Consider the following 22,978-nt stretch of genomic DNA (forward strand, 5'->3'; position numbering starts at 1 on the left):
TTCGCGAAACGAGGTTATGCATCAAAACCGTTTCAAATAATGCTTTGTCTAGTTCACCCTGTATAACAGTTCTGATTACTTAAAATTACACACACCATTCTTTTATTCCATCAAGATCTAATAAAAACGTTCAGAGGACATATTTTTTAAGCGTTTCAATTCCAAGCTCGTTATGAAATCTCACAAATCGTAGACTAGTGGAGACGCGAGGTTGAATAAGTAGTTAACACAATTGACAGTTAAAGGTACAGAAAAACAGAGTCCTGTAAGCCTAAGATGCGCGCCGTGATATGCTTTTATCGATTTTACGTGATAAGCCCATACATTTGTCGTCTAAAATAAACGACAACAATCAGGCAGAATATTGAATGTTTTTTTTTTTTTTTTTTTTTTTTTTTTATCCACAACGAGGAAGCTCTTGGTCTGTATCTCACCTGATGGTAAGTGACGATCAGGCCGAAGGTTGAAGCGAGCTTCACCCGGCTCTTTCCTATCACTCTCACTCAAAGCGGGATACCACTATGAGTGACAGTGACAGATAGAGATACTACGTAAATGGCAAATTCTAAAATCAACTCCGAGAAAAAGGGACATCATCATAAAGTGTAAATAGCATCAAATGATTTAGGATTATAATGGTGGAAGAATTATTCAAACCGTTCCAGTAGTTTCGGAGCAATACAAACAAACAAACAATCAAAATCCTCTTTATGATATCAGTATAGATTTCCTGTGTCAACTAAAACGGGACTATTCCCACCTCTCGTTCCCACCGCTGCAACTCCTGTGTAGCCAGGATCTACAGCTTGACCGCCAATAAAACCCAACCAGTGAAGGTCAAGTTTGTCCCGGGGGAAAGTTAAACTGTCATTGGACCCGCAACGAAATTAATCAGAAGAACATAGGAGGAGTTCGAAGTTTCTTGTGTCAACTACCAATTTCTTATAAAAACTGGAATTAAAACGCTTAGAAATACATCGCTTGAACTCATACATCTAAAGACATACAAAACTAGTTGGACACTTGCATGATGTGACTTCATACAAATTTAACTATCATAATAAAAAGTAAGAACTCCAGTAGAAAAATTATGTGTAAGTTTAAACAAAGTAAGCCACTCGAATTTTTACTAATAAACATTTTTCAGGATTTTTTGATGTGTAAAATAACTAAGTAACTTAATCAATTCAATAACAAAAAAAAAAGTGTAAATCATATTGCAAAAGTAGCAAGCAAGAAACTGCAGTATACGTAAATAACAATAACTTGTAACAGTTCTCATAAAGTTTCATCCACAAAGACGCGCCCCACCATTCTTCCGCTAGCGTTTGAGTGTTATCGGTACACGCTAAATGACCCATGAGTGCACACGCACACTACAATAATGCCTTACGGATTGCTCGGATCACACTCCCCGCACCCCGCGCGACCGGGACCAAATATTGGTGGGGCGCGTCTGAGTGGATGTAATGATCTAAAACAGTTCTCATAAAGTTGTCATGTATCAGTCACTGTAAAATTGTGGATTCAGTCAGATTATAATCTGACGCAGTTCGATTATCCACTGTTAGTTTATAATCTCACAAGTTATATCATAAGCTAACAGAGTTCATAATTTCATGATGACTATCCTTTTAAAACATGTTTATTAGTAAAAGTTCAGTTTTTGATACGTAATAAATACATCTATAAGAATAAACTAGTTATTTCAGGAATACAAATAAATTGACAAGCGAGTTTAGTTTAAATTAGGACTAAAGTGTTGGTCGTTATAAGAAAATAGAACTAGAATGACATTATCAAGGCCCCACACTATACAAAAACCTAATAATAAAAATATATACTTTTGAGATAAATAAAACATTCAAGAATATCTTTTTCTGACGTAACTTGTAACATAATTTTATGTAGTTTTCCTGCTATGTTTGGGTATTATTAAAGGCTTCCACCGACCAAACGCCGGTCAGTTGCAGCGCGGCTGAGGCACACTGAAAGCAACGCAGTTTCAAAGCAGTTGCATCGCGGGAGGTTGTCAAAAATTTTAATATTCGAAAACCGCTTTCAACGCGCCCTGCGTCCGGTGTGTCATGCTAATATGGCCGCCATAGTAATACAACAGCGCGGGCCCGCGTTCGCGCCGCTTCTGTCCCGCTCCCGCGCCGCCTCGTTTGTCGTTCGGCAGTTGCAGTGCGGCGCGGTTGGAGCCCGGGCCCGCGTTCTGGTATGACACACTTCAAAGAGTTTCTTGTATTACAACTTGCGCGGGCCCGCATTCAAACTGCGCTGCTACTGCCCCGCGTTTGGTCTGCCCAAGCCTTAAATAATAATGGGGCTTATATGGGCTTTTTAACGATTAGTTAAGAAATAGTTGATGAAAACTTAAAACTATTGGGTTACGTAATTTTAGAGTTGTATAAAAACCACTGTTTTTGGGTTATTTGAATTTTTACATTACATACAGGGTATTCCTGTACATTTCATTTTAAAGCCAAAATATTTCAAAATAATTTGACTTCATTTAACCAAACAACTGAAAACATATCACTAGATACAAACTCACCTCACCGTCACAAACCAGTCTCATAAGTGACGTATAGCAAAAATTTATTTATTCTTCTCACTTTTGACACAACTGTCCTTGCACTGTACATAAGTCTTTTTAAACTTTTGGACAATATTTACACGTTTCTAACACTAACTCACTTCGCAACACTATTTACAAGTTTTACGTTCACCTTACAAAACAATTGACAGTAACTGTGGCCCAGGAGACACTTGCACATCTTGACTAGCGTTACTATTCGTGATATATGTATTCCTTCATCCGTGAAACCAGTCTTCGGACTCTTTCCATTTTTTTTTTGCATTTTTTGATCCGGGTACTTGCTTGAATTTGACTGACAGCCAAACCATAAATCTGGCTTCATATACGATCAAAAATTTTCCATTGATACATTATGTCTGTAATTTTCAACGATCAACGCTTTATTACGAGCAAAATTTTAATCATTTTCACACAAATCATTCACCGTTCACAAGTATTGCTCCATAAGTCTCTTAATCTTCTCACGAGTCTTGCCAACTGTCTTTTGTTTATTGTCCACGCTCATTCATGCGTGTAGAAGATCAATTGAGGGTTCGAGTCGTCTTGGGACATTTCTAACTGAACGTACTGTGGTGTGGTCCGGGCTGATTCGTAATTGTTGCCACCGTTACGGGACAGTGAGTTTCTTGACCTGGAATTAAAGAGGATACTATAAATACAGAATTTTTATACTATACTAGTTTTTAAGAAATGATTAATCATGTAAAATTGGTTGAGAAAGACTTGCAATCGCATAAATTAGTTGTAATGGATATGTAAACGTGAAATTTTGAACTTTGTCAGTTTATAATATAACGCGTTAGATTGTAAACTAACAGTGGGTTAGGTTATATTGTAATTTAGGTTGTCAATTCACCTGGAAAATGAAGCTAGGTGATGAAAAGGTGAATTGAGGACACTAAAAATTCCACTTTCTTCACCCAGGTGAACAAAGTGGAGTAATCCGACGTCTTATGGCTGAAATGATGATGGATGATGATGATTCTGTATTACTTACGATACTTACTTAGCCTTGGCGTGCGTGAGGATATGCGACTTGAGATTAGTGCTTTGCGCGAACTTCCGGTTGCATCCGTCGAAGGGACACACGTAGGGGCGATCACCAGTGTGGATTCTTACGTGCGTTCTGTAATACATAATTAAAATTCAAATAGTTAATTCAGTACATAAGCCCTTTCTAGGGCACTTATACACGTCCCAAATTAATATAGCTTGCCCTACCACCACTTGGGGATAACATATGGGCTGGTGCTGAGAAGAAGTGGCTGAAGAAACTCAGTCACCTTTGTCAGCCTCTAGTATTATAGGTTATCAAAGTAAAATAAGATCACTCTTGAATTCTGTTAAGTGTGATGAAGGGTCTAATATGAGAAGATCAGGCCTTCCCAACTTGTGTGGAAAGAAGGCTAATGACCGTTTTCACCATTAGCCCTAATTTTTAAGTGACCCCTATGGTAACACACAGCAGGAGTTTTGTTTACATAGATAGGGTCACTTAGAAATTAGGGATTGATGGTGAAAACGGACATAAATTCTCCATCAAAAATGATGTTTCAAATGATACCAATATTGGTGGGAAGTGGGGATGCATACCCTTCACTTGAAAGTGTTTGTCGCGAGAGGTGCGATTTTTTGACATCGAGTGTAAAGTCCGGTCGCCGAGCAGATAGAATTATTATATTGCTGTCACGATTGTGCGACGAGCGGCCGCGGTGAGTGCGAGCGATAAGGATGGGTAGCTTGGGATCATTGGACGAAATTGTATATGCTCGTCGACCAGACTTTAAACAAAATTACAAACCTGAGGTTGAAGTCTAACGAGAATCGCTTCCCGCAGCCTTCAAAGGTGCATTGGAAAGGCTTCTCCCCCGTGTGGACTAACTGATGCCTTTTTAACTTTGAACTTTCTACGAACGCTTTACCTGAAATACAAAGAAACATTTTCATTAGATTAGATTAAATGTTTTTTGCAAAACACATTGACACAAAGAGAATAGTATAAAAGAGTGAAACAAAAATACAAATAGGAGAAAAATAGTGACCTAAGAAGAAAAACAAACGAAAATCCTGCGCCAAGGTGCAATTTATTTTTATTTATAATCGCAAATGCCTTATCTATAAAATCAACTTTGTAAAATACTGTAGTCAATTTTAAATGGAACCCTGAAGCGACTAATGACAGGACGCGCGACCAACAGCACACGTGATCAATGACAGGACGAGCGACCTATAACAAGACGCGCGACCAATGAAAGGACGCGCGACCAACTTTTTTTGGTTTTTGGTTGAAACAACTTACCGCATTCAGCGCAAACGTGTACCCTCGGTCCGTGCGTGTGCAGATGTTTGCGCATCGCCGAGTTGTCGCGGAACATCTTCCCGCAACCTTTGTGGGGGCACGCTGCAACAATGTACAAATCAAATAAAAACATCTTTATTTGCGAACTGAAATTCAGTTATTCAGAAGGACCAATTAATCATTTTAATTTGGCATATTACCACAGAATAATAATAAGTACTACGTACAGAAGTTTTACTTCGCGAAGGTATTTAAAAAAATGTATGCTCAATGTCATTAACAATATGGTGTACTCAAGAGTCAAGCACCATTTTGTTGACAAACGTCAGTGATCGGCACTGCGCCGAAGCTATAGGGCTGACTTCGGTAAAATGATGTGACGTGAGGTGCCAAACTGCAGAAAATGGCAGAGGAAATACATGATTTAGCATGAATTATCATGAATAATATTAACTACTTATTTACCTCTCAGTGTCTTGAGGCAACTTAAAAAAGTACATTCTGTGTTTTTATTATTATTTAGGCTGTTAAATCTGCACAGTATTTAGTACACCATTTTCTTTATTTTCTTCCATCATACACAAGAATACGCGTGCGTGAGTCAATGTTCGCACGTATGTGAGGCCTTGTCGAATAGTATCCTGTAGGTGGGCCATCGTGCGTGTTTTGTTTTCGATGTAAACTCGCGGAGATGAACAGGCCTGGTATTACCTCTATACCGATAAATAGTCCAACGATTTGAAACGTCAAAACTAACAACCCACAAATTGAGTGATAGTAGTGTCCTTCTTTTTAAAACTGTTAAATCCGAGACTCCTATAGATTTTGTATGGCATTACTAGCCAGTGACATCCCTATTTTGTCAATTAAACTACGTTTTTCAATTATTACAATGCAACCAAAAAATTTAATTTAAAGGTAATTTAAAATTAATTATGTTATTAAGACCAGAATGAAGTATCTTTTTTAAAAAGTTGTGATTTAGAATTATTGAGGAATGGTCTCAAATAGTCGTAGACAGAAAATAGTTTTCTTTTGTATAGTCGTCCAACATCCGTCCCAACTATAATATAGTCAGGAGGGCGCTACTATCATTAATGGGTTGTTAGTTTTTGATATTTGCCACTTGAGGTTTCAAAATCGTTGGACTATATTAGAAACATCTTATTTAGGACAAAGTATATTTGAATGAAACACTATAAACAACTTATTTTACTTACCAATAGTCCTGTCCGATGTTTCCGCTATAGGTTTCTTTAGCCTAATTTTGTGTCCGGGGCGCGCAAACTCTGCTAGTTGCTTCGGGTCTGACAGATCTAAGCCTGGGGCAGAAAAAATAGTGACAATATAATAAAAATCTATACCATAGATCACAGAAACTAAAGGGAGATGTGAAAAGGGGCGGGGCCAGTGTCGCAGAAATATGCCCAAAAACAGAACACATTGCTCGCGACAGCAATGATGACGGCAGCAACGTTATAAAACTAAATAGTAAAAGCGAAAGATCACTGACGGTCTCACTCATCACGAAATCTCAGAAACTACAAGTGTCTCAAATTTTGTATAGGGGTTCCTTTTAGAACGTAGGTGCGCACTAAGACGGGATTTTGCAAAATGCAACCCCTAAGGGGGGGTCCACGGTACTTCCCGCGACATTCACTAGATCGTCGGTCCACCTAGTGGGGAGCCTGCCCATTCTGCCACAACGGCCATCAGCTCTACGAGCTATGTGCGATCCAATCTAGTCAATAACAGATTTTTACACAGTAACGAAGTAGGAAATGAAATTACCTGGCATCGTTTCATTTCCTAATATGTTTTTCTTGCCAGTCATGTATTCTGTGTAGTCGGGATCTGGCTCCGGATTTGAACCGTCATCTGTGAAAAAGTTACAAATTATTACTTTGAACTTGTTGGTTTAATTTTGATTCAATATTATCAAATCACACAATGGTATAGTTCTTGCAACTCACGAAGGCGAGTGAGTTTTACTTGTGTGTGTACGTGTACACGCAAATAACGATCGTGTAATGTCTATCAAAATTTTTAACGAACAGTAGCGAGCTACCACACATGTAAAGCTCACTCGCCTTCGTGAATTGCAACAACTATAAAGGAATAATAGATTCGAGAGGTCTTCTCGTTCCCGTTACTTTCCCGGGCAAGTCAGATTTTTAGGTCAGACAGTTTGACTAAGTTCTTTCAGGCCATTTCCAGGGGGTGACAGCCCTGGGTACGATTATGTGGTTGTCGATAGCTCTGCAAAACTAGTACTATAGTCTGGTCCGGGAGCACGTAGAATTTTGTCCAATGACCCCAAGCTACCCATCCTTATCGCTCGCGCGCAATTATGTTGCTGTCGCGCTCGCACACTCACTGCGGGCGCCCGTCGCACAGTCGCGACAGCAATATAATTACGCGCGAGCAATAAGGATGGGTAGCTTGGGGTCATTGGCCAAAATTCTACGTGCTCCCGGACCAGACTATAGTTTCAAAACTTACCATCATGTTCCCCCGTAGCCCACATGGTGACCGAGAAATGTCCTTCCATGGTTTTGATCTGCACTTGCTTCTGTTTCCATCGACTGATATGTATTAGTAGTTTCTCGCCCGTATTCACAAACATTACATGAGGTGTCAGTGCACGTGGACGCACAGGGTGACACACGAACCAATCACAGAGCTCTATTCAACGCTGTGCTTTCGATTTGCTGCTTCACTTAAGCAAGCATCGTCTGTGAATACGGGTGTCTGTCGTTGTGGAAATGAGACCTTTCAATCAGCATTATTTGCTTATGGCAACACTCACCATCATCTTCGCCCGTAGCCCACATAGTGACCGAGAACTCTCCTTTCATGGTTTTGATCTGAATCTGCTTTTGTTTCCAGTGACGGATAACAAAGTCGCCTACAGTATCTAGTATCCTCTACGTGAGACCTTTTAATCAGCATTGCCTATAGCAACACTCCTTGGTAGAAATGTGGCCCTAACCTCTACAATGCTGGTGGAAATTAAGCCTGAACGCATATAAAGTATAGCAACATTCACCATCATCTTCACCCGTAGCCCACATAGTACCGAGAACTTATGGTTTTTATTTAAAGTTACTTTTGTTAAAGACTCGTCTCCTCTAGTCTCTGCCTTGGTGGAAATGAGACCTTTCAATCGGCATTATTTGCTTATGGCAACACTTACCGTCATCTTTGCCAATAGTTCACATGGTGAAATATCTGATCATTTCAGCCATAGGACGTCCACTGCTGGCCTCCCCCAATGATTTCCATATTGACCGGTAGCAGCCTGTATCCAGCGCTTTCCTGCTACCTTTATGAGGTCCTTAATATCTATAATACACATAAAATATGGCAACACTTACCATCATCTTCGCCCGTAGCCCACATAGTGACCGAGAACTCTCCTTCCATGGTTTTGATCTGCACTTGCTTCTGTTCCCATCGCCGCGTGGCGCCTCGGCCTGTGTTGACCCCTTCCATTAGACCCATGGGGACTTCGCCTGGAATGGACAAAAAATGTTTGAAGTCGAACACAAAATGCCAAACAACTTTAGCCAATAACATGCAAACGAAAGAACTTGCATCATCATCATTTCAGCCACAGGATGTTCATATTTTTGAACATCCTGACAGCTCATATAAAATTGAGAACAGTGTTGCTAACATATTTTATATTGACTACTTTGGATGCCTCAAACATTATGCTTACGTTGACTGGTTACATTTATATGAAATATTGAATATCAGGTAATTTTGGCTATCTTAGACGCTTCGATCTATCTAACGCTGACTGTACATAAATTTTAACTGTAGATCTGTTGAAGTGAAAATAGTTCCGTAAAAGGGTATCCACAGTTCCACACCCTGTTATTGTGAAATTAACTTACCAATATGGGACTATTCCCACCGCTGCAAGTCCTGTGCAGCCAAGATCTATCAGGAATCAGGGAAAGTTAAACTGTCATGTAACTTACCAATAGGCATCAAATGATGTATGTTGTTGGTGTTGTTGTTAGCATTAGCGCGGGGCCTGCCGCGACCTCTTCTGAAACAAAAACGAATCTCAAATTATATGAACCAAAAAAATTATACAGGGTGTTTGGCGGAAGGTTAGACAAACTTCGTGGGTGTATAGGTAAGGTCATTTTAAGAATACAAGTTCACCCATTTGACCCTAAGTGAGCTACTTTTTTTTAAATTGATAATTTTGTTTTTCATTATTTTTTTCCGAAATTTTATTAATTTATTATTTATTTAATTAGTACAACCAACAAGACATACACTTAACCTTCCGCCAAACACCCAGTATGTTGTCATTTTAGACTTGTTTAATTCATTTTATTGAACAAAGGTATCTTTTTCGTGGCAGAAGCCATATTTCGTATTATGCCCCCTAATATAATAATTACAACTTTCGTTGTGTCGTTGTTCTACACTTCAAGGCTATTTTGCATTGCTGCAAACCGTCGTAGTCGAATTTTGCGATGTAGTGTTTTAAATTCCGGTCGCCGAGCACGTAGAATTTCGTCCAATGACCCCAAGGTTGAAGGTACCCATCCTTATAGCTCGCGCGAAATTATATTGCTGTCGCGACTGTGCGACGGGTGGCCGCAGTGAGTGTGCGAACGCGACAGGATAAGGATGGTAGCTTGGGGTCATTGGACGAAATTCTTCATGCTCGACGACCGGACTTTACAATGGTCACTACGTCTCGTTGTTATTATTCGATTAGCAGACCAGGCGAACTCGGTACCGCTTTTTTCTATAGCAGTCTTTAGAGATGTAGGATTCTAATGAAGAAATATTTTTTCAAATCGGTCTAGTAGTTTCGCAACCTATTCAATTAAAAAAAACGATCAAATCTTTTCTCATACCTGCTAGTAGACGGTGGTGTGGGATACAGCCCGTCGTAGTTCTCCACGGTTGCTTGCAGCACCTCTTCACCCGAGATGCCTGGCAGTATCACCTCTTCGCTGCCCACTGCAAGTCAATACGGACGTTTGAATGAAGTTTTATCACAAGTAACTACTATTAAATAAACATTTTAGGGCTATATTTCACCGGGACACCATGGCGGCGCAACCAGTCGCCGCTACCAACAAAATGTATACAGCTTTGCGCAACCAAACGGACACCAGGTGAGTAACTCTCTATAGAGCTGCATACATTTTGTTGGTAGCGGCGACTGGTTGCGCCGCCATGGTATCCCGGTGAAATATAGCCTTTACAGTATTCAGCTGTTTTTGAAATTTATCAGAGAGCAAGTGCGGTTTTGTTCCCCAGTCGATGAAGCACATGATGTTGTGCCGTGCGTGCCCAAACAAATGCACGCAGGAAGATTTAATGAATGCTACTGACATCGCCACTCTGTAGCAGTTTTGGGCTGACACGACAAGAAGAAATTGTTTTTTAACATTAACTTTTAGGGGGTTTAGCATAGGGGTCCGACACTTAGTCGAATTTACACTTACTGTGCTTGAAGAAAAATAAAAAGGGAAGCTAAATATGGTTGAAGTCAAAATAAAAATGTTAATCACCATCAGTTAATACGCGGTACCTACAGTCAGCGTCAAATACTTCGTGACACTCAAAAAGTTCGCAATTGTCTTTATTACAATTTGAATAAGGTTGTGTTGAACAACTTTTTGGCCACTTTGGTTGTCACGAATTATATTATTGGACTCTTGACTGTACTCAAAACATTTAATTTGTAATAGCCTTAAAATAATATTTTCTCTTCCTAAATTCAAATTCATTTATTTGCACAGGAACATGGTACAATACAGATGTCAGATAAAAACAATCAGGTTCAACATGTTTCGTCTACAAGACATGCAAAAATTTCATAGTCAATTACTTAATAGTTTTATCAAATCATGCACTTTACATAATATTATAAATAATCCGTTTTTATTAGGCCATTTCATCCTATACCATACTAACCTTCTTCCAAATGCTGCATGCCAATAACCTGCTCTTCGACCTCTTCATATTGATCATCAGTTATGTACTCTTCGTACTGACCAGCCTCGATCTCATACTGTAAAGTAACGGGATATTACATCAGCGGGGGGTTGTTTAGCTTGTGGCGCCATCTGTTAGTGACTTTTGGAAACTACAACACTACTAAACAGAAAAACATTCGTTGGATGTAGAAGTAAGCTTTTTTGTTTAACTTTTGACTATTTAGGCCCAGAACAGACGGTGAAACGCAACTGCAACGAAACTGCAACTTTCTGATGATTCTGATGAATGAAACTGAAAGTTTCAAACTGGTCGCGTCATCTCAACGGACGCTATGGCAGAAACTTAGATGCAACTCAAAAGTAACTAGCAGTTGCAGTTCTGTTCTGGGCCTAATTGCCACTTTTCCTAATTGTAATTAGAATCAAGATCTTAAAAGTCCCCACACTCCACGAATTTTTATCCAGATTTTTTTGGTTTGTATCTTCTTATACATTTGACATTAAAATTGACATTACTTACCACATGTATTAAGTTTTTTCTATTTCTTACGTCATAAATATTACAGGGGCGAGGCCTATTATTATAGGAGAGGGTTAAGAGCGTTTACGCCGTTTGGCGCAAAAACAGTACTTTTTCAACTCGTTACAATCATTAACCAGTAATACTACAAATATGTTATAGGCATAAATAGTTAGGCAATTTCGTCGTCTAAATAGTTAATTGAGAAAATATTGCGATTAGTTTAGCATTTAAGAATTCTATCAAGATAAGTCCATACAGGTTTTGTAAATTTCTACTTTAGCGTCAGTTTACAAGCTGAAATTTTTATAAAAATACTGTGAAAACGATTTAACAAACATTTATATCCTATAGCATAGATCCTTGGGCAAATAGTTATCTGAGAAAATTTTTAGATTTAAGCATTTTACAATAAGAAATCACAAATTAAAAGAACGTGAAATACCCAAAAATCAATGTGATTTTTTCACCAATATTCTTCCTTTATTCAACACAAAAATAGCTTAATATAATAGAAGAATATCTTATCTAAAATATTTACTTTGAAATATAAAATAATTCATCGTAATTTTTTTTCTATGAGTATTTGAAAACTACTATAAATCGCCGCGCACGAATCGTTCAAATTCAGTCCGTCTCGAGGCGTTCCAGAGTGAGGTCACGTCGCTCGGTGCTCTGCTGACATGTGTCACGCGTACGTTGATCTTTGACAGGTAGCTGGACTTTTATAGTGTATCCGCAAAATCTTGGTGGTAGATTTTGCGATCACGTGGTAATTAAAATATTTTATTGTTATTTTTCATTACAGTCTATTTTTACTACAAATTCTATTTCAGACGTAATGAAAAATAAAATTAAGTTATTTTTAGCGATGAAACGAAAACGAATGACGAAAATTTGGAACAGCGAGTTATGTATGTATACCTACTAATATTATAAAGAGGAATAATACTAATAATTTATTTGCCATAAATAGGTGGTTACAGAATAGTTAATAGGAATGCTCTCCCAGCAGGGTCCCACCTAGTTGTAGGGGGAACATACACAACATATTACAGTCGGAAAATCTTTGCTGTAGGTACCTCGGATTGTAGTTAGTTGGACAGTGGTCATTTGACGGCCACTTGAATCGTCTCACCCCTAAGCTTTTGGCTATCGCCGGCGCACTAAGCCGGTTGATGCCTAATCTCGGAGGCCCGGCTGCACTGAGTCGTACTAGGCATAATTGGGATGTATTTTTCTAATTTGTTATAAGTTGTGAGAAAGCCTGTAGCTACAACTGGGAAAGTATGTGTCACCACTGGTGACAATCGATATTATTTATGCCATTTATCCTCAGTGGTGACAAAGCTAGTGTCGACAACCGAGAATAGACGCCAGTTGCGAGGTGACCATAGGTCCCAAGGGGAAATGTACGTGTACGTGCACCACGAGAGGTGGAAACCAAAAGGTAGAGGCTTGAGGATCTAGGCCCTAGAGTGCTGAAGGGTACGCCTGGCCGTCAGCCAAATTTTACGTCGCACCATAGAGGCAGTTCTGCCTGTATTAGAGGAGTGGGTGCGACGGCATGATCGCCTCACACAAAGGGCGACCCAGGTTCTACCGGGCCATGGGTGCTTCGGGCCATTCCTCCACCGTATAGGCCGAGAGCCTGTAGATGGTTGTCAGTTAACACTGCAGTCTTGGCACGTGAGTCACCGCAGCAGACTGACACGCTCCAACAGTGCCCAGCCTAAGCGAACGAGCGGCGGTTGGAAATGACCTCTCCCTACCAATCGGGAAGAGGCGTGAGATAGATAGATAAATTGTTTATTTGTTGTAACACACTTTTTTTAATGCTTTTAACACACACATTATCATTATGTATAGTTGCTATTGAAATTCAATTCAATATCGAAATAAAGTTAGTTAGTCAAGAAACACACTAGGTGACACCACTGGTATTTTGTTACACAGGTTAGTAATAATTTCAACAGTTGCAACATACAAAAGTGACAAAACAACATAAGATAAAGATGACTAGCGTTTCAAATAGTTCCCTGCGTCAGAGTGATGTGTGCCGCAGCGATGCAAAAAGCAAAAAGCTCAGTATAAACACTACCCTCAAAAGGGCAGAACACTGATTTTCAGCTTTTGCTAGAGAACGCATGAAGCGTACAGGTACGGAATGAACCCGCTCGCTTTCGGAAACAATATCTATATTAGTATAAAATATATGATGAGACAAATAATGTTATGGTATAGTGTGCTTACTTTCTGTGAAAGTGTTCTTTCACAGAAAGAAGCAGTGGAAAGGGGGAGCAAGAGGCCTCAGCCGACACTCCGGTTATCCGCCGCCGACACCCTGGGCGCAAGAGGACAGCTTATAGTCTCCAACTGTCCCTTCCTAACAGGCCTCGGTCGCTAGACATGGAGGTGTCTGGTGGCGGCTAAGGACGAATGCTACAGGCAACAGCCAATGGCGATGTCCCGCGTTCCCTCATATCACTCATAAGGATCATGGCAGAAACAGTCAGGTTTTTAGTGGGTGTAGGGGCTACCCACCTTCTGGTAGGAAGAACCCCACATAACCCACTAGCTGCCCCCGCAGCTGGTGGGTATGAAATGTTATGCATTTTCCGGATAAAAAAAAAATAGTAAACAGGAAAAGTTTGTTTTGAATAGAACCGATTTGAAAAAATCTCTCACCATTAAAATTCAAATTTTTTTCTGCTGAACATAGTGTACGCGCCAGCATTAAAACCTCATACATTTCGAACTCATGTCACACTATTCTATCACTCATTCTGACAGTCCTTTTTCCTATCCTCTCCCTCCCACCTTCGGTCTCGCTCTCGCATCGCAACGCGCCGCTTCGCCTACCTATCTGGGCGTTTATTACTAAATAAGTATCCAAAATAAACCAATTCAAATAAACACAAATCGCGCGCTAAACTCATCTCAATAAAAATTCAAGTGTTTGTGAAAGTGAAAGAAGAACCAAGCTTGGACCGTCCTGTGGAGTCTGCTCAATCGAAGGTATCCCATCCCGTTCCTATCCCAATCTCCTACAACTCCTTTCTGGTCCTTCGAGCCGGATGGTTCATTTCCTATCCTTTACACTTACAGAAAATCACAACTACACATTTTCACGCATCCGTCATTTTGACAACCCTCTAGAAAATTCTAGAAAATTCGCTCGTTTGACACATTCTTTCTGGAAAGTTCGATTCGTTTGACATTTGACACATTCTAGAAATTACTATTCGCTCAAACGTCAACTCGTTGTTTGTAAACACGTATATTTTTTAAATTCAATCTTTTAAAATTTTATTTCAATTCAATTTCAAATTCGCTTACATACGCTACGCATTTTATTTTCCTACTGGATTATAAATAAATACGCACAACTCAACTCATTTTTTAACGCTAGCTCTCGTGCGTGTGTTTGCTCACCTACCAATACAATGGAGGGAGTAAAACGCAAAATTAATTTGCTTGAAGCTAAAAAAGAAGCGCTTTTTCAGAGGGTTCAGGAACTATACGACCTCAGCCTAAAGGTCTCCGACCCTCAGATTGAACAAATTTTCATGTCTCGCATGCATTCGATTGAAAAAACAAGATCGGATTTTCTTGATACTATTGACGAACTTAATTTGTGTTATATGAAAAATGATGAGGAACTCAAACCTACATTTGCCGCACTCAACTCGTTTGACGATTTGTACTGTAACATCCTTTCGGTGCAAAGCTCCATCGCACAACTAAAGGCCAACACAGAGCGTCGCAAACAGGATTTCGTAAAAAAATTACCGCCTTTAGAACTAGTCTCTTTCGACGGAGCCCCTTCCAAGTGGCCCGTTTTCTACCAAAATTTTAAAACGCTTATTCATGAGAACACTGGTTTGTCTCCAGGTGAAAAGGCTCAATACCTTCTAGGAAAACTTTCCGGAAAAGCACTTACAATTTGCTCGGGTATTCCACCTACTGGTGAGAACTATTACATAATTTGGAACAACCTATTAGAAAAATACCAAGACATAAGAGTACAAGCCTCTATGTATTTGGAACAATTAATAAACTTCAAATCGCAATCTTTAGATGAATTTTTGGAACAGTATTGCTCAGCTGAAGCTGCCTTACGACGTTTACAGATTGATGACCTTTCCGATTTCATTTTGACTCATATTGCTCTCAGTAAATTAGACAAAGACACTCTAAATTTATTTGAACAATCCATTAAGCACGTAAAAATGCCTACGTTTAATGATCTCAAGACTTTTATAAAAGAACAGAATAAGATCCATTCTTTACGCTCATCTTTTACGCAGAATAAGCTGTACGTTAATAATAAAACGAATTTCGCATCGCAGTCTAAAAACTCGAAACCGACACAGTCGTTTGTTTCTAATACAGCTTCTGGAGTAAAACCCAATCAACATTACTTCCAATCTCAACCGAATTCGCAAGGCTCATACACTCCATCCGCTGTACGCAAGAATTGTCAACTTTGTAAGACGGAACCTGAACATGCCCTGTTCAAATGCAGTTATTTTCGCTCGAAAAATGCGCCAACTCGCTACTCTTTAGTGAAAAAATGTAACTTTTGCCTCAATTGTTTAGGCTTTCATAATGTTAAATATTGCAAATCTCAAAATCGTTGCTCAGTTTGCCAACGTAAACATCACACTCTTATTCATATAGATAATTTTAACGTGAATAGACCTATGACGTCACAACAGCTGACTTGCAGCGCGACGCTTTCGCCGACCGACGCGTCCATGTCCGCGCCCGGTCCGGTCACGCCGCCGTTGCAATCGATGCCAACCAACAATGTGTCTCTCTCTGCAGTCACGCCGTCGATCGCTGATGAATCTAGTACCACGGTCTTATTACCCACCGCGTCAGTGTATACTTATGACAATAATAAGACGTGTCAAAAGTTACGCGTGTTTCTAGACACAGGTTCGATGAGCAACTTTATCACAAATAAATGTTGTGCGCGACTGAACTTAAAAGTCAATCCGCTACCTACCACTATTAAGGGGATAGGTCAATCTGAAAGTGTGTCGCTAGGATATGTATCTTTCACAATTGCCTCACGCTTTGATCCCAGGTGTAAATACACAATTAACGCACGCGTCATTGATACAATAACCGATTATTTACCTAATGTAAGGGTTGACATAACCCAGTTATCGCATTTACAAGGTCTTCCTATGGCTGATGACAGCTTCGATATCCCTGCTGAAATCGATTGTTTGTTAGGCAATGAGATATTCCCGCTTCTTTTAGGTAGTAATAAAATAACTTCACCGCAATCCTCTGTCATCGCCATCGAAACCACGCTCGGATATCTCGCTATGGGACGCGCTCAGTGCTACTCAGCTCATTCACGCAATGATAATAAAGCATTCTTTTGCAATGTAGACTCGCACTCATTAGAATCACTCACGCAACGCTTTTGGGAGCTTGAAAGTGTACCTACTAAGAGACACATCAGCCCTGACGAGGAAATATGTGAAAACATTTTCCAATCAACTCATTCTCGCGACGACTCTGGGACGTATACCGTTTCTTTGCCATTTAAACTTGACCCATCAGAACTCGGCGATTCTTACTTTACTGCTAGGCGTCGCTTTTATAACTTAGAGAAAAGGTTAGACTCAACTCCGGGCTTACGCACTAACTATAATGAAAATATTCAAGACTGTATCGATCGCGGTTTTCTGTCAAAATTCGAAAACGCATCGAATTCAGAGGAAAATACTCCAAATTATTATATACCTCATCATGCAGTATACCGACCAGATAAACTCACTTCAAAAACTCGAGTCGTTTTAGATGCAAGTTGTAAAACAACCTCTGGAAAGTCGTTAAATGATGTTCTTTACACTGGCCCAAACTTACAAAGTAATATTTTTGATCTTTTAATTAACTTACGCATTTTCTCAGTCGCTTTATCTGCTGATATTGAAAAGATGTATTTCTGTGTAAAGCTTGATCAAAATCACCACCCGTTTCAACGCATATTATTTCGATTTGATCCTGAAGCACCGATTGATACTTATCAATACAATAGGGTTTCTTTTGGCGTTTCTAGCTCGCCTTACCTCGCTATGCGTGTCGTTCGCCAACTCGCTGAGGACGAGCGCGCGAATTATCCTATCGCCGCGTCTGAAGCTCAATCCTGTATGTATATGGACGATTATGTCTCATCGATGGACGGGTTAGAAAAAGCTGAACAATCTTACCATCAAATGGTTAAGATGTTCATGGCCGGGGGGTTTAAAATGGTTAAGTGGATCTCGAACAACCCTGAGCTTATAAATAAGATTCCCGATTCGCATAAAAATCCACAGCTCGTCGATTTTGACACTGACTCAGAAATTACGACAAAAATCATAGGCATGCAGTGGCTTCCTAATCATGACGTTTTTCTTTACAAAATTAACTCTACTAACTCTGACCAATGCACAAAACGCACGATTCTTTCCGCAACCGCTAGATTATTCGACCCTTTGGGTTTGCTAGGCCCTGTGACAGCGTTTCTCAAACTCTTAATTCAAGAATGCTGGCAGCGCGAACTTGAATGGGATCAGCCAGTTCCAGACTCAATAAAAAATAAATGGAATCGGTTTGATAGTGAGATTAACTATTTATCGCAATTAAAAATACCTCGTCACATAGGAATCACCGCGGGTTGTCACGTCACTATCATGGGCTTCGCGGACGCCAGCGAAGTATGCTACGGAGCTGTAGTTTATGTGCGCGTGAGCTCTGATGCAGATTCACCCGGTGAAGTCTTTCTTATCGCATCCAAATCGCGCGTCGCGCCTTTAAAGAAAATATCTCTTGCGCGGCTTGAACTGTGCGCAGCGCTGCTCTTGACAAATCTTCTATTATCGGTTCGCGATAGTATAGAGAATCGTTATCCTGTTAACTCAATTTACGCATTTTCAGACTCGACTGTCACTCTCACGTGGATACATTCTCCCGCGTACAAATTTCACACATTTGTTGCGAATAGAATTACTGAAATTAATTCGAAACTCAACGCAAAAATTTGGCATCATGTTAATGGAAATGAAAATCCTGCAGATGTAATATCGCGACCTGTAACTCCTAAAGCATTATTAAATCAATTAAATTGGTTTCACTCTCCTCAATGGACAGCTCAGCCAATCTCGCAATGGCCTATCGAGCCATTTCAAGTTTCATCTAACAGTGTTCGACTGGAAGAGAAAACTATCGCTCTTGTTTCAGAGACAAGCTCTCAATCGAACTCTCACCCTTTAGATCGATTAATTGATCGCATTTCCACGTACCCAAAATTATTACGCGCTACTGTGTACGTGTTACGCTTCGCTAAAATACTACGTTCAAACGGAGTGGTTACATCCTCTGATTTAGAACTCGCTGAACTCTATTTAGTACGCCATATACAGGCGCTATTTTTTACTCAAGATATGCACGCAATTAAAAATAATAAACCCTTTAACAAATCGCTTCTCAAACTTAACCCTTTCATTGACTCTGATAATATACTTCGTGTCGGAGGTCGACTCACTCACTCTCAACTCAACTATGGACAAAAGCATCCAATCATTCTATCGCCTAAACATCGCTTCACTCAACTTTTAGTTGATTACTTTCATGTATGTAATTTACATACTGGTCCTTCACTTCTACTCAGTCTGCTTAGACAGAAATTTTGGATACTTTCCGCACGTAACTTAGTACGTCAAAGAGTGCATCAATGCAATATCTGTTTTCGTTTAAACCCTAAATCTACAAACCCTCTTATGGGCGACTTGCCATCATTTCGCGTTTCAGAAGCTAAAGCCTTTGTTTATACATCGGTCGATTATGCAGGTCCCTTCTTTATTACTCACATTCGCCGCAGAGGTGTTAAAAGCCAGAAGGCTTATATTTGTTTATTTTGCTGTCTTACAACTAAGGCTCTACACATAGAGTTAGTTTCAGACTTAAGCTCTGATCTATTTCTCGCCGCTTTTCGTCGATTCATTTGTAGAAGAGGCCCCGTTTCCATGATATATAGCGACGGAGGTACTAACTTCATTGGCGCTAAACGCAAGCTTGACGAAATTTACGCTCTTTTAGAATCTGACTCTCACAACAATTATTTAAGTTCACATTTGGCTGAACAACGCATTAAGTTTCTTCATAGTCCACCATATGGTCCGCACTTTAACGGCATCACAGAGATAAATGTTCGTTATGTAAAAACGCATCTTTATAAAGTTATTGGTCTTCAAGTGTTAACATACGAAGAGTTCAACACTGTACTTGTACAAATAGAAGGCTTATTGAATAGTAGACCATTGTGTGTTCTTAGCTCTGACCCATATGATATATCCGCTCTCACTCCCAATCACTTTCTCAATATAACTCCACTGAAATTCTTACCAGTAGAGAATGTCTCTGATATTTCTGACAATCGGTTAACGCGTTATCAGTTAGTCAATAAATTAGTGCAAAGCTTTTGGCGTCGCTGGAGTCAGGAGTATTTAACTTCTCTACAACGCCGTGAAAAGTGGAATACGGTGACCAAACCGATAGATGTGGGCTCTGTTGTTGTTATAAAAGATGACAATGCGCATCCTCTTTGTTGGCCATTGGGTGTGGTTGTGGAAGTATATCCCGGAAAGGACAAAATCATTCGCACCTTAAAGATTCGCACTGCAACCGGTACTTATGTTCGGCCTGTAGTTAGAGTTTGTCCTCTTCCTTTACAGTAACTCAAATAATGTTCTTAACTTTATTTTAACCTTAACTTTAATTTAACACAACTTTAACGCTAATTTAACTCGTTTAGTTCTCTCTAACGCATGTTTTTTTACGTTTTTAACTTTTTTTTTACAAACGCTACTCAATCTAGAGGAAGACCTCTAGGCCGGGGGAGTTGTACGCGCCAGCATTAAAACCTCATACATTTCGAACTCATGTCACACTATTCTATCACTCATTCTGACAGTCCTTTTTCCTATCCTCTCCCTCCCACCTTCGGTCTCGCTCTCGCATCGCAACGCGCCGCTTCGCCTACCTATCTGGGCGTTTATTACTAAATAAGTATCCAAAATAAACCAATTCAAATAAACACAAATCGCGCGCTAAACTCATCTCAATAAAAATTCAAGTGTTTGTGAAAGTGAAAGAAGAACCAAGCTTGGACCGTCCTGTGGAGTCTGCTCAATCGAAGGTATCCCATCCCGTTCCTATCCCAATCTCCTACACATAGGCTGTATAAAATATTCTCAAAATAGTAAAAAACCTTTGATAATTTACTATTTGATAAAGAATTTACGTATTTATTATTGATTAGGACTAATGTATACCATTATTTATAATTATGGAGTCGGTGTTGGAAGATTTGAAGATTTTATAGTTTCCTTGAGCTGTCACTTGACAGCCTGGCACACTTTTACGATGGTGGATCAAAGTATTTTGGTTTGACTATAGAGCGTGAGAACACGCACACAGTCATAATTATTTTAGTGTGAATAAAACTAGCATCGAAATTACCTAAACTTGACATGCCACGCTAGACGTAAACGCTCTTAAAAAAAATTACTCATACATGATAAATGAACGGACCTCTAGCTTTTTCTTGCATTGAATATTTTTTATGGGCACAATACTTACCTTGACTCCGACCTGGTCGTCCCCATCGATCTCCACCATAGACCCATGGGTGCCGATCTCCACCTCACACATTATCTCCTGGTTCATCATCTTGGACCGCGCCTTCTGCAGAACAAAATTAAATATAATGTTTATTTTTTAAATAATATGTTACTTGCATATGCTACATGTAGGAAAGCGCTGGACGCAGGCCGCTACCAACCAGGTAACATGGAAAGCATTGGGGGAGGCCTATGTTCAGCAGTGGACGTCCTATGGCTGAGATGATGATGATGTTACTTTGTCTGATCAGTTAGAGCGCTTTCACATTAGGGCGTTAATAGCGCGACAGCAGTGCGGCAGCGGCGTTTTTATAATGTGAAGGCATCCGCTGTCACATAGTATGAAATTTTCGGCAGCGCGTCGGTCGTGCTGCTAAATCGCCTAAATGTGAAAGCGCTCTTTGAGAAGATTCTAGTGCTCAACTAAAAAAAAAAATATCTAAAATAGGTGGTATTTGACCACCACAATTACAAATTTTTTAGATCAGAAATCAATTTTTTGAAACTAATGTAGTAAAGTTTGTCTTTAATCAATAGTCTACGGGTTTTAGTATTGAGATCCGACTTGATTACATTTTAAAGTAATATTTTTAAAACTTTGTTCCTATTGATGTTGTCAGTAATGTTTTTTATGGACTGGTATTATTATGTTTTTTATTGCCACAAAAAAATAACATTAAGATTAATCTACAAATTGGAATTTTTTAATTATTTCTACATTTCACCAATCATTAAATTTTAGCCTCTAACTAGGTACACTACTAGGCTACTAGCTAATGATAAAATTTAAATAAATTAATGAAATAATTTCATCATGAAAGATAATTAATTTACTAATGATCCGATTTATTTATCAGTATCTACTTTCTACAGAAGTAATCATTGATGTGAGCTGGAGTGAAATGTTTATATTTTTTTGACCTTGTAAAACTTATCAAGAGGTTTGGTTTGCTAGATTATTTAGCTTGTTTATAGACAGAGAATACAATTATCTTTGCAATAATTACTTCTCATTGTGTACCACAATTATCATAATTTACGCACTAGATTTGATTATGGTTATGTTTAAAAGAAATCCAGTTAGCGCAACAAGAAAAACAAGTTTTTAACGCAGTCTGAAAAGAGCTTGTTAAGGTTCGGATGTCTAACTCGGTAGTTTGGTACAAACTAAGCTATCAAAGTACATAAAAGTGATACAAATTAATTCTTTGTCCTTTTGAAGTGATTATAAGGTTATTTAATACGCATATAAAGTTATAATCCTACTTATAAACATAGTATAATCACGGCAGGTGCCGAGGTGCAGCGGTGCAACCGGCCACCGGGGCGCGACGTAACTCGATTTCGTGTTAAATATAAAAACGACCACGCCAAACTACGTACAGCCAAACAGAAGGACCTATGACCTTCATATATTATTCTCGAGAAATCCGCACATTAGCGTAATTTCACAGAAATTTTTAAACACTTGTTATGATATGTCAAAAAGTACAATGTTTGGAGAAAATAATTTACCTGTATTTATCTTGTAACAAAAGCTGCACGGCCCCCTAGAGACACTTTTGGACTGCTGCGTAGGCACAGAATTTTTCCACCCAATTCTATACGCAATCAATGCCACAGTTTTCAGTGAAAAAAAGTTCGCTATTTAGGCTCAAAAATATTTGAAATTTACGCGAAAATGTTTATAAAATATGTCCGACTAAACATGGCGTCCAAAGATGTCCGACCAAATTCAATATGGCGAAGCAAAATGGACGCCCGCTCCACAGCCGCTCGCACTCGAAAACGCAGGCAGAGAAAGATAAAGCACCATGACACGTTCGAGCAGAAAAAATAAAGTGTCACGATGTTGCCACCAACAAAATTATTTTTAATATTTAAATT

The 22,978-nt window shown here is 39.4% G+C and overlaps 1 protein-coding gene across 1 annotated transcript; it reads right to left on the reverse strand.

Moving 5' to 3' along the window:
- Positions 1 to 377: 377 nt before the first annotated feature.
- On the reverse strand, positions 378 to 22,896 carry LOC135085757 (transcriptional repressor protein YY1-like). Its single transcript, XM_063980557.1, has 12 exons — positions 22,607 to 22,896; positions 21,051 to 21,155; positions 10,863 to 10,959; positions 9,794 to 9,899; positions 8,894 to 8,964; positions 8,282 to 8,419; positions 6,696 to 6,782; positions 6,125 to 6,226; positions 4,905 to 5,006; positions 4,407 to 4,527; positions 3,612 to 3,731; positions 378 to 3,236 (listed from the first exon to the last, which is right to left on the reverse strand). The coding sequence occupies exons 2-12, from the start codon at positions 21,138 to 21,140 to the stop codon at positions 3,107 to 3,109; spliced, it is 1,164 nt and encodes a 387-aa protein (XP_063836627.1). The 5' UTR covers positions 21,141 to 21,155; positions 22,607 to 22,896; the 3' UTR covers positions 378 to 3,106.
- Positions 22,897 to 22,978: the final 82 nt, after the last annotated feature.

The sequence above is a fragment of the Ostrinia nubilalis genome, chromosome 29 (assembly GCF_963855985.1).
Source record: "Ostrinia nubilalis chromosome 29, ilOstNubi1.1, whole genome shotgun sequence".
Taxonomy (NCBI): Eukaryota; Metazoa; Arthropoda; class Insecta; order Lepidoptera; family Crambidae; genus Ostrinia; species Ostrinia nubilalis.

Excerpts from the sequence above, each read along its gene's own strand:
- LOC135085757 (XM_063980557.1), bottom strand. The coding sequence starts at position 21,140 with ATGATGAACCAGGAGATAATGTGTGAGGTGGAGATCGGCACCCATGGG. Across the intron at positions 6,783-8,281 it reads GGCTACGGGCGAAGATGATG|ATGACGGTTCAAATCCGGAG; the intron begins GTAAGTGTTGCC and ends ACTTTTTCACAG. Across the intron at positions 3,237-3,611 it reads CTCACGCACGCCAAGGCTAA|GTCAAGAAACTCACTGTCCC; the intron begins GTAAGTATCGTA and ends CTTTAATTCCAG.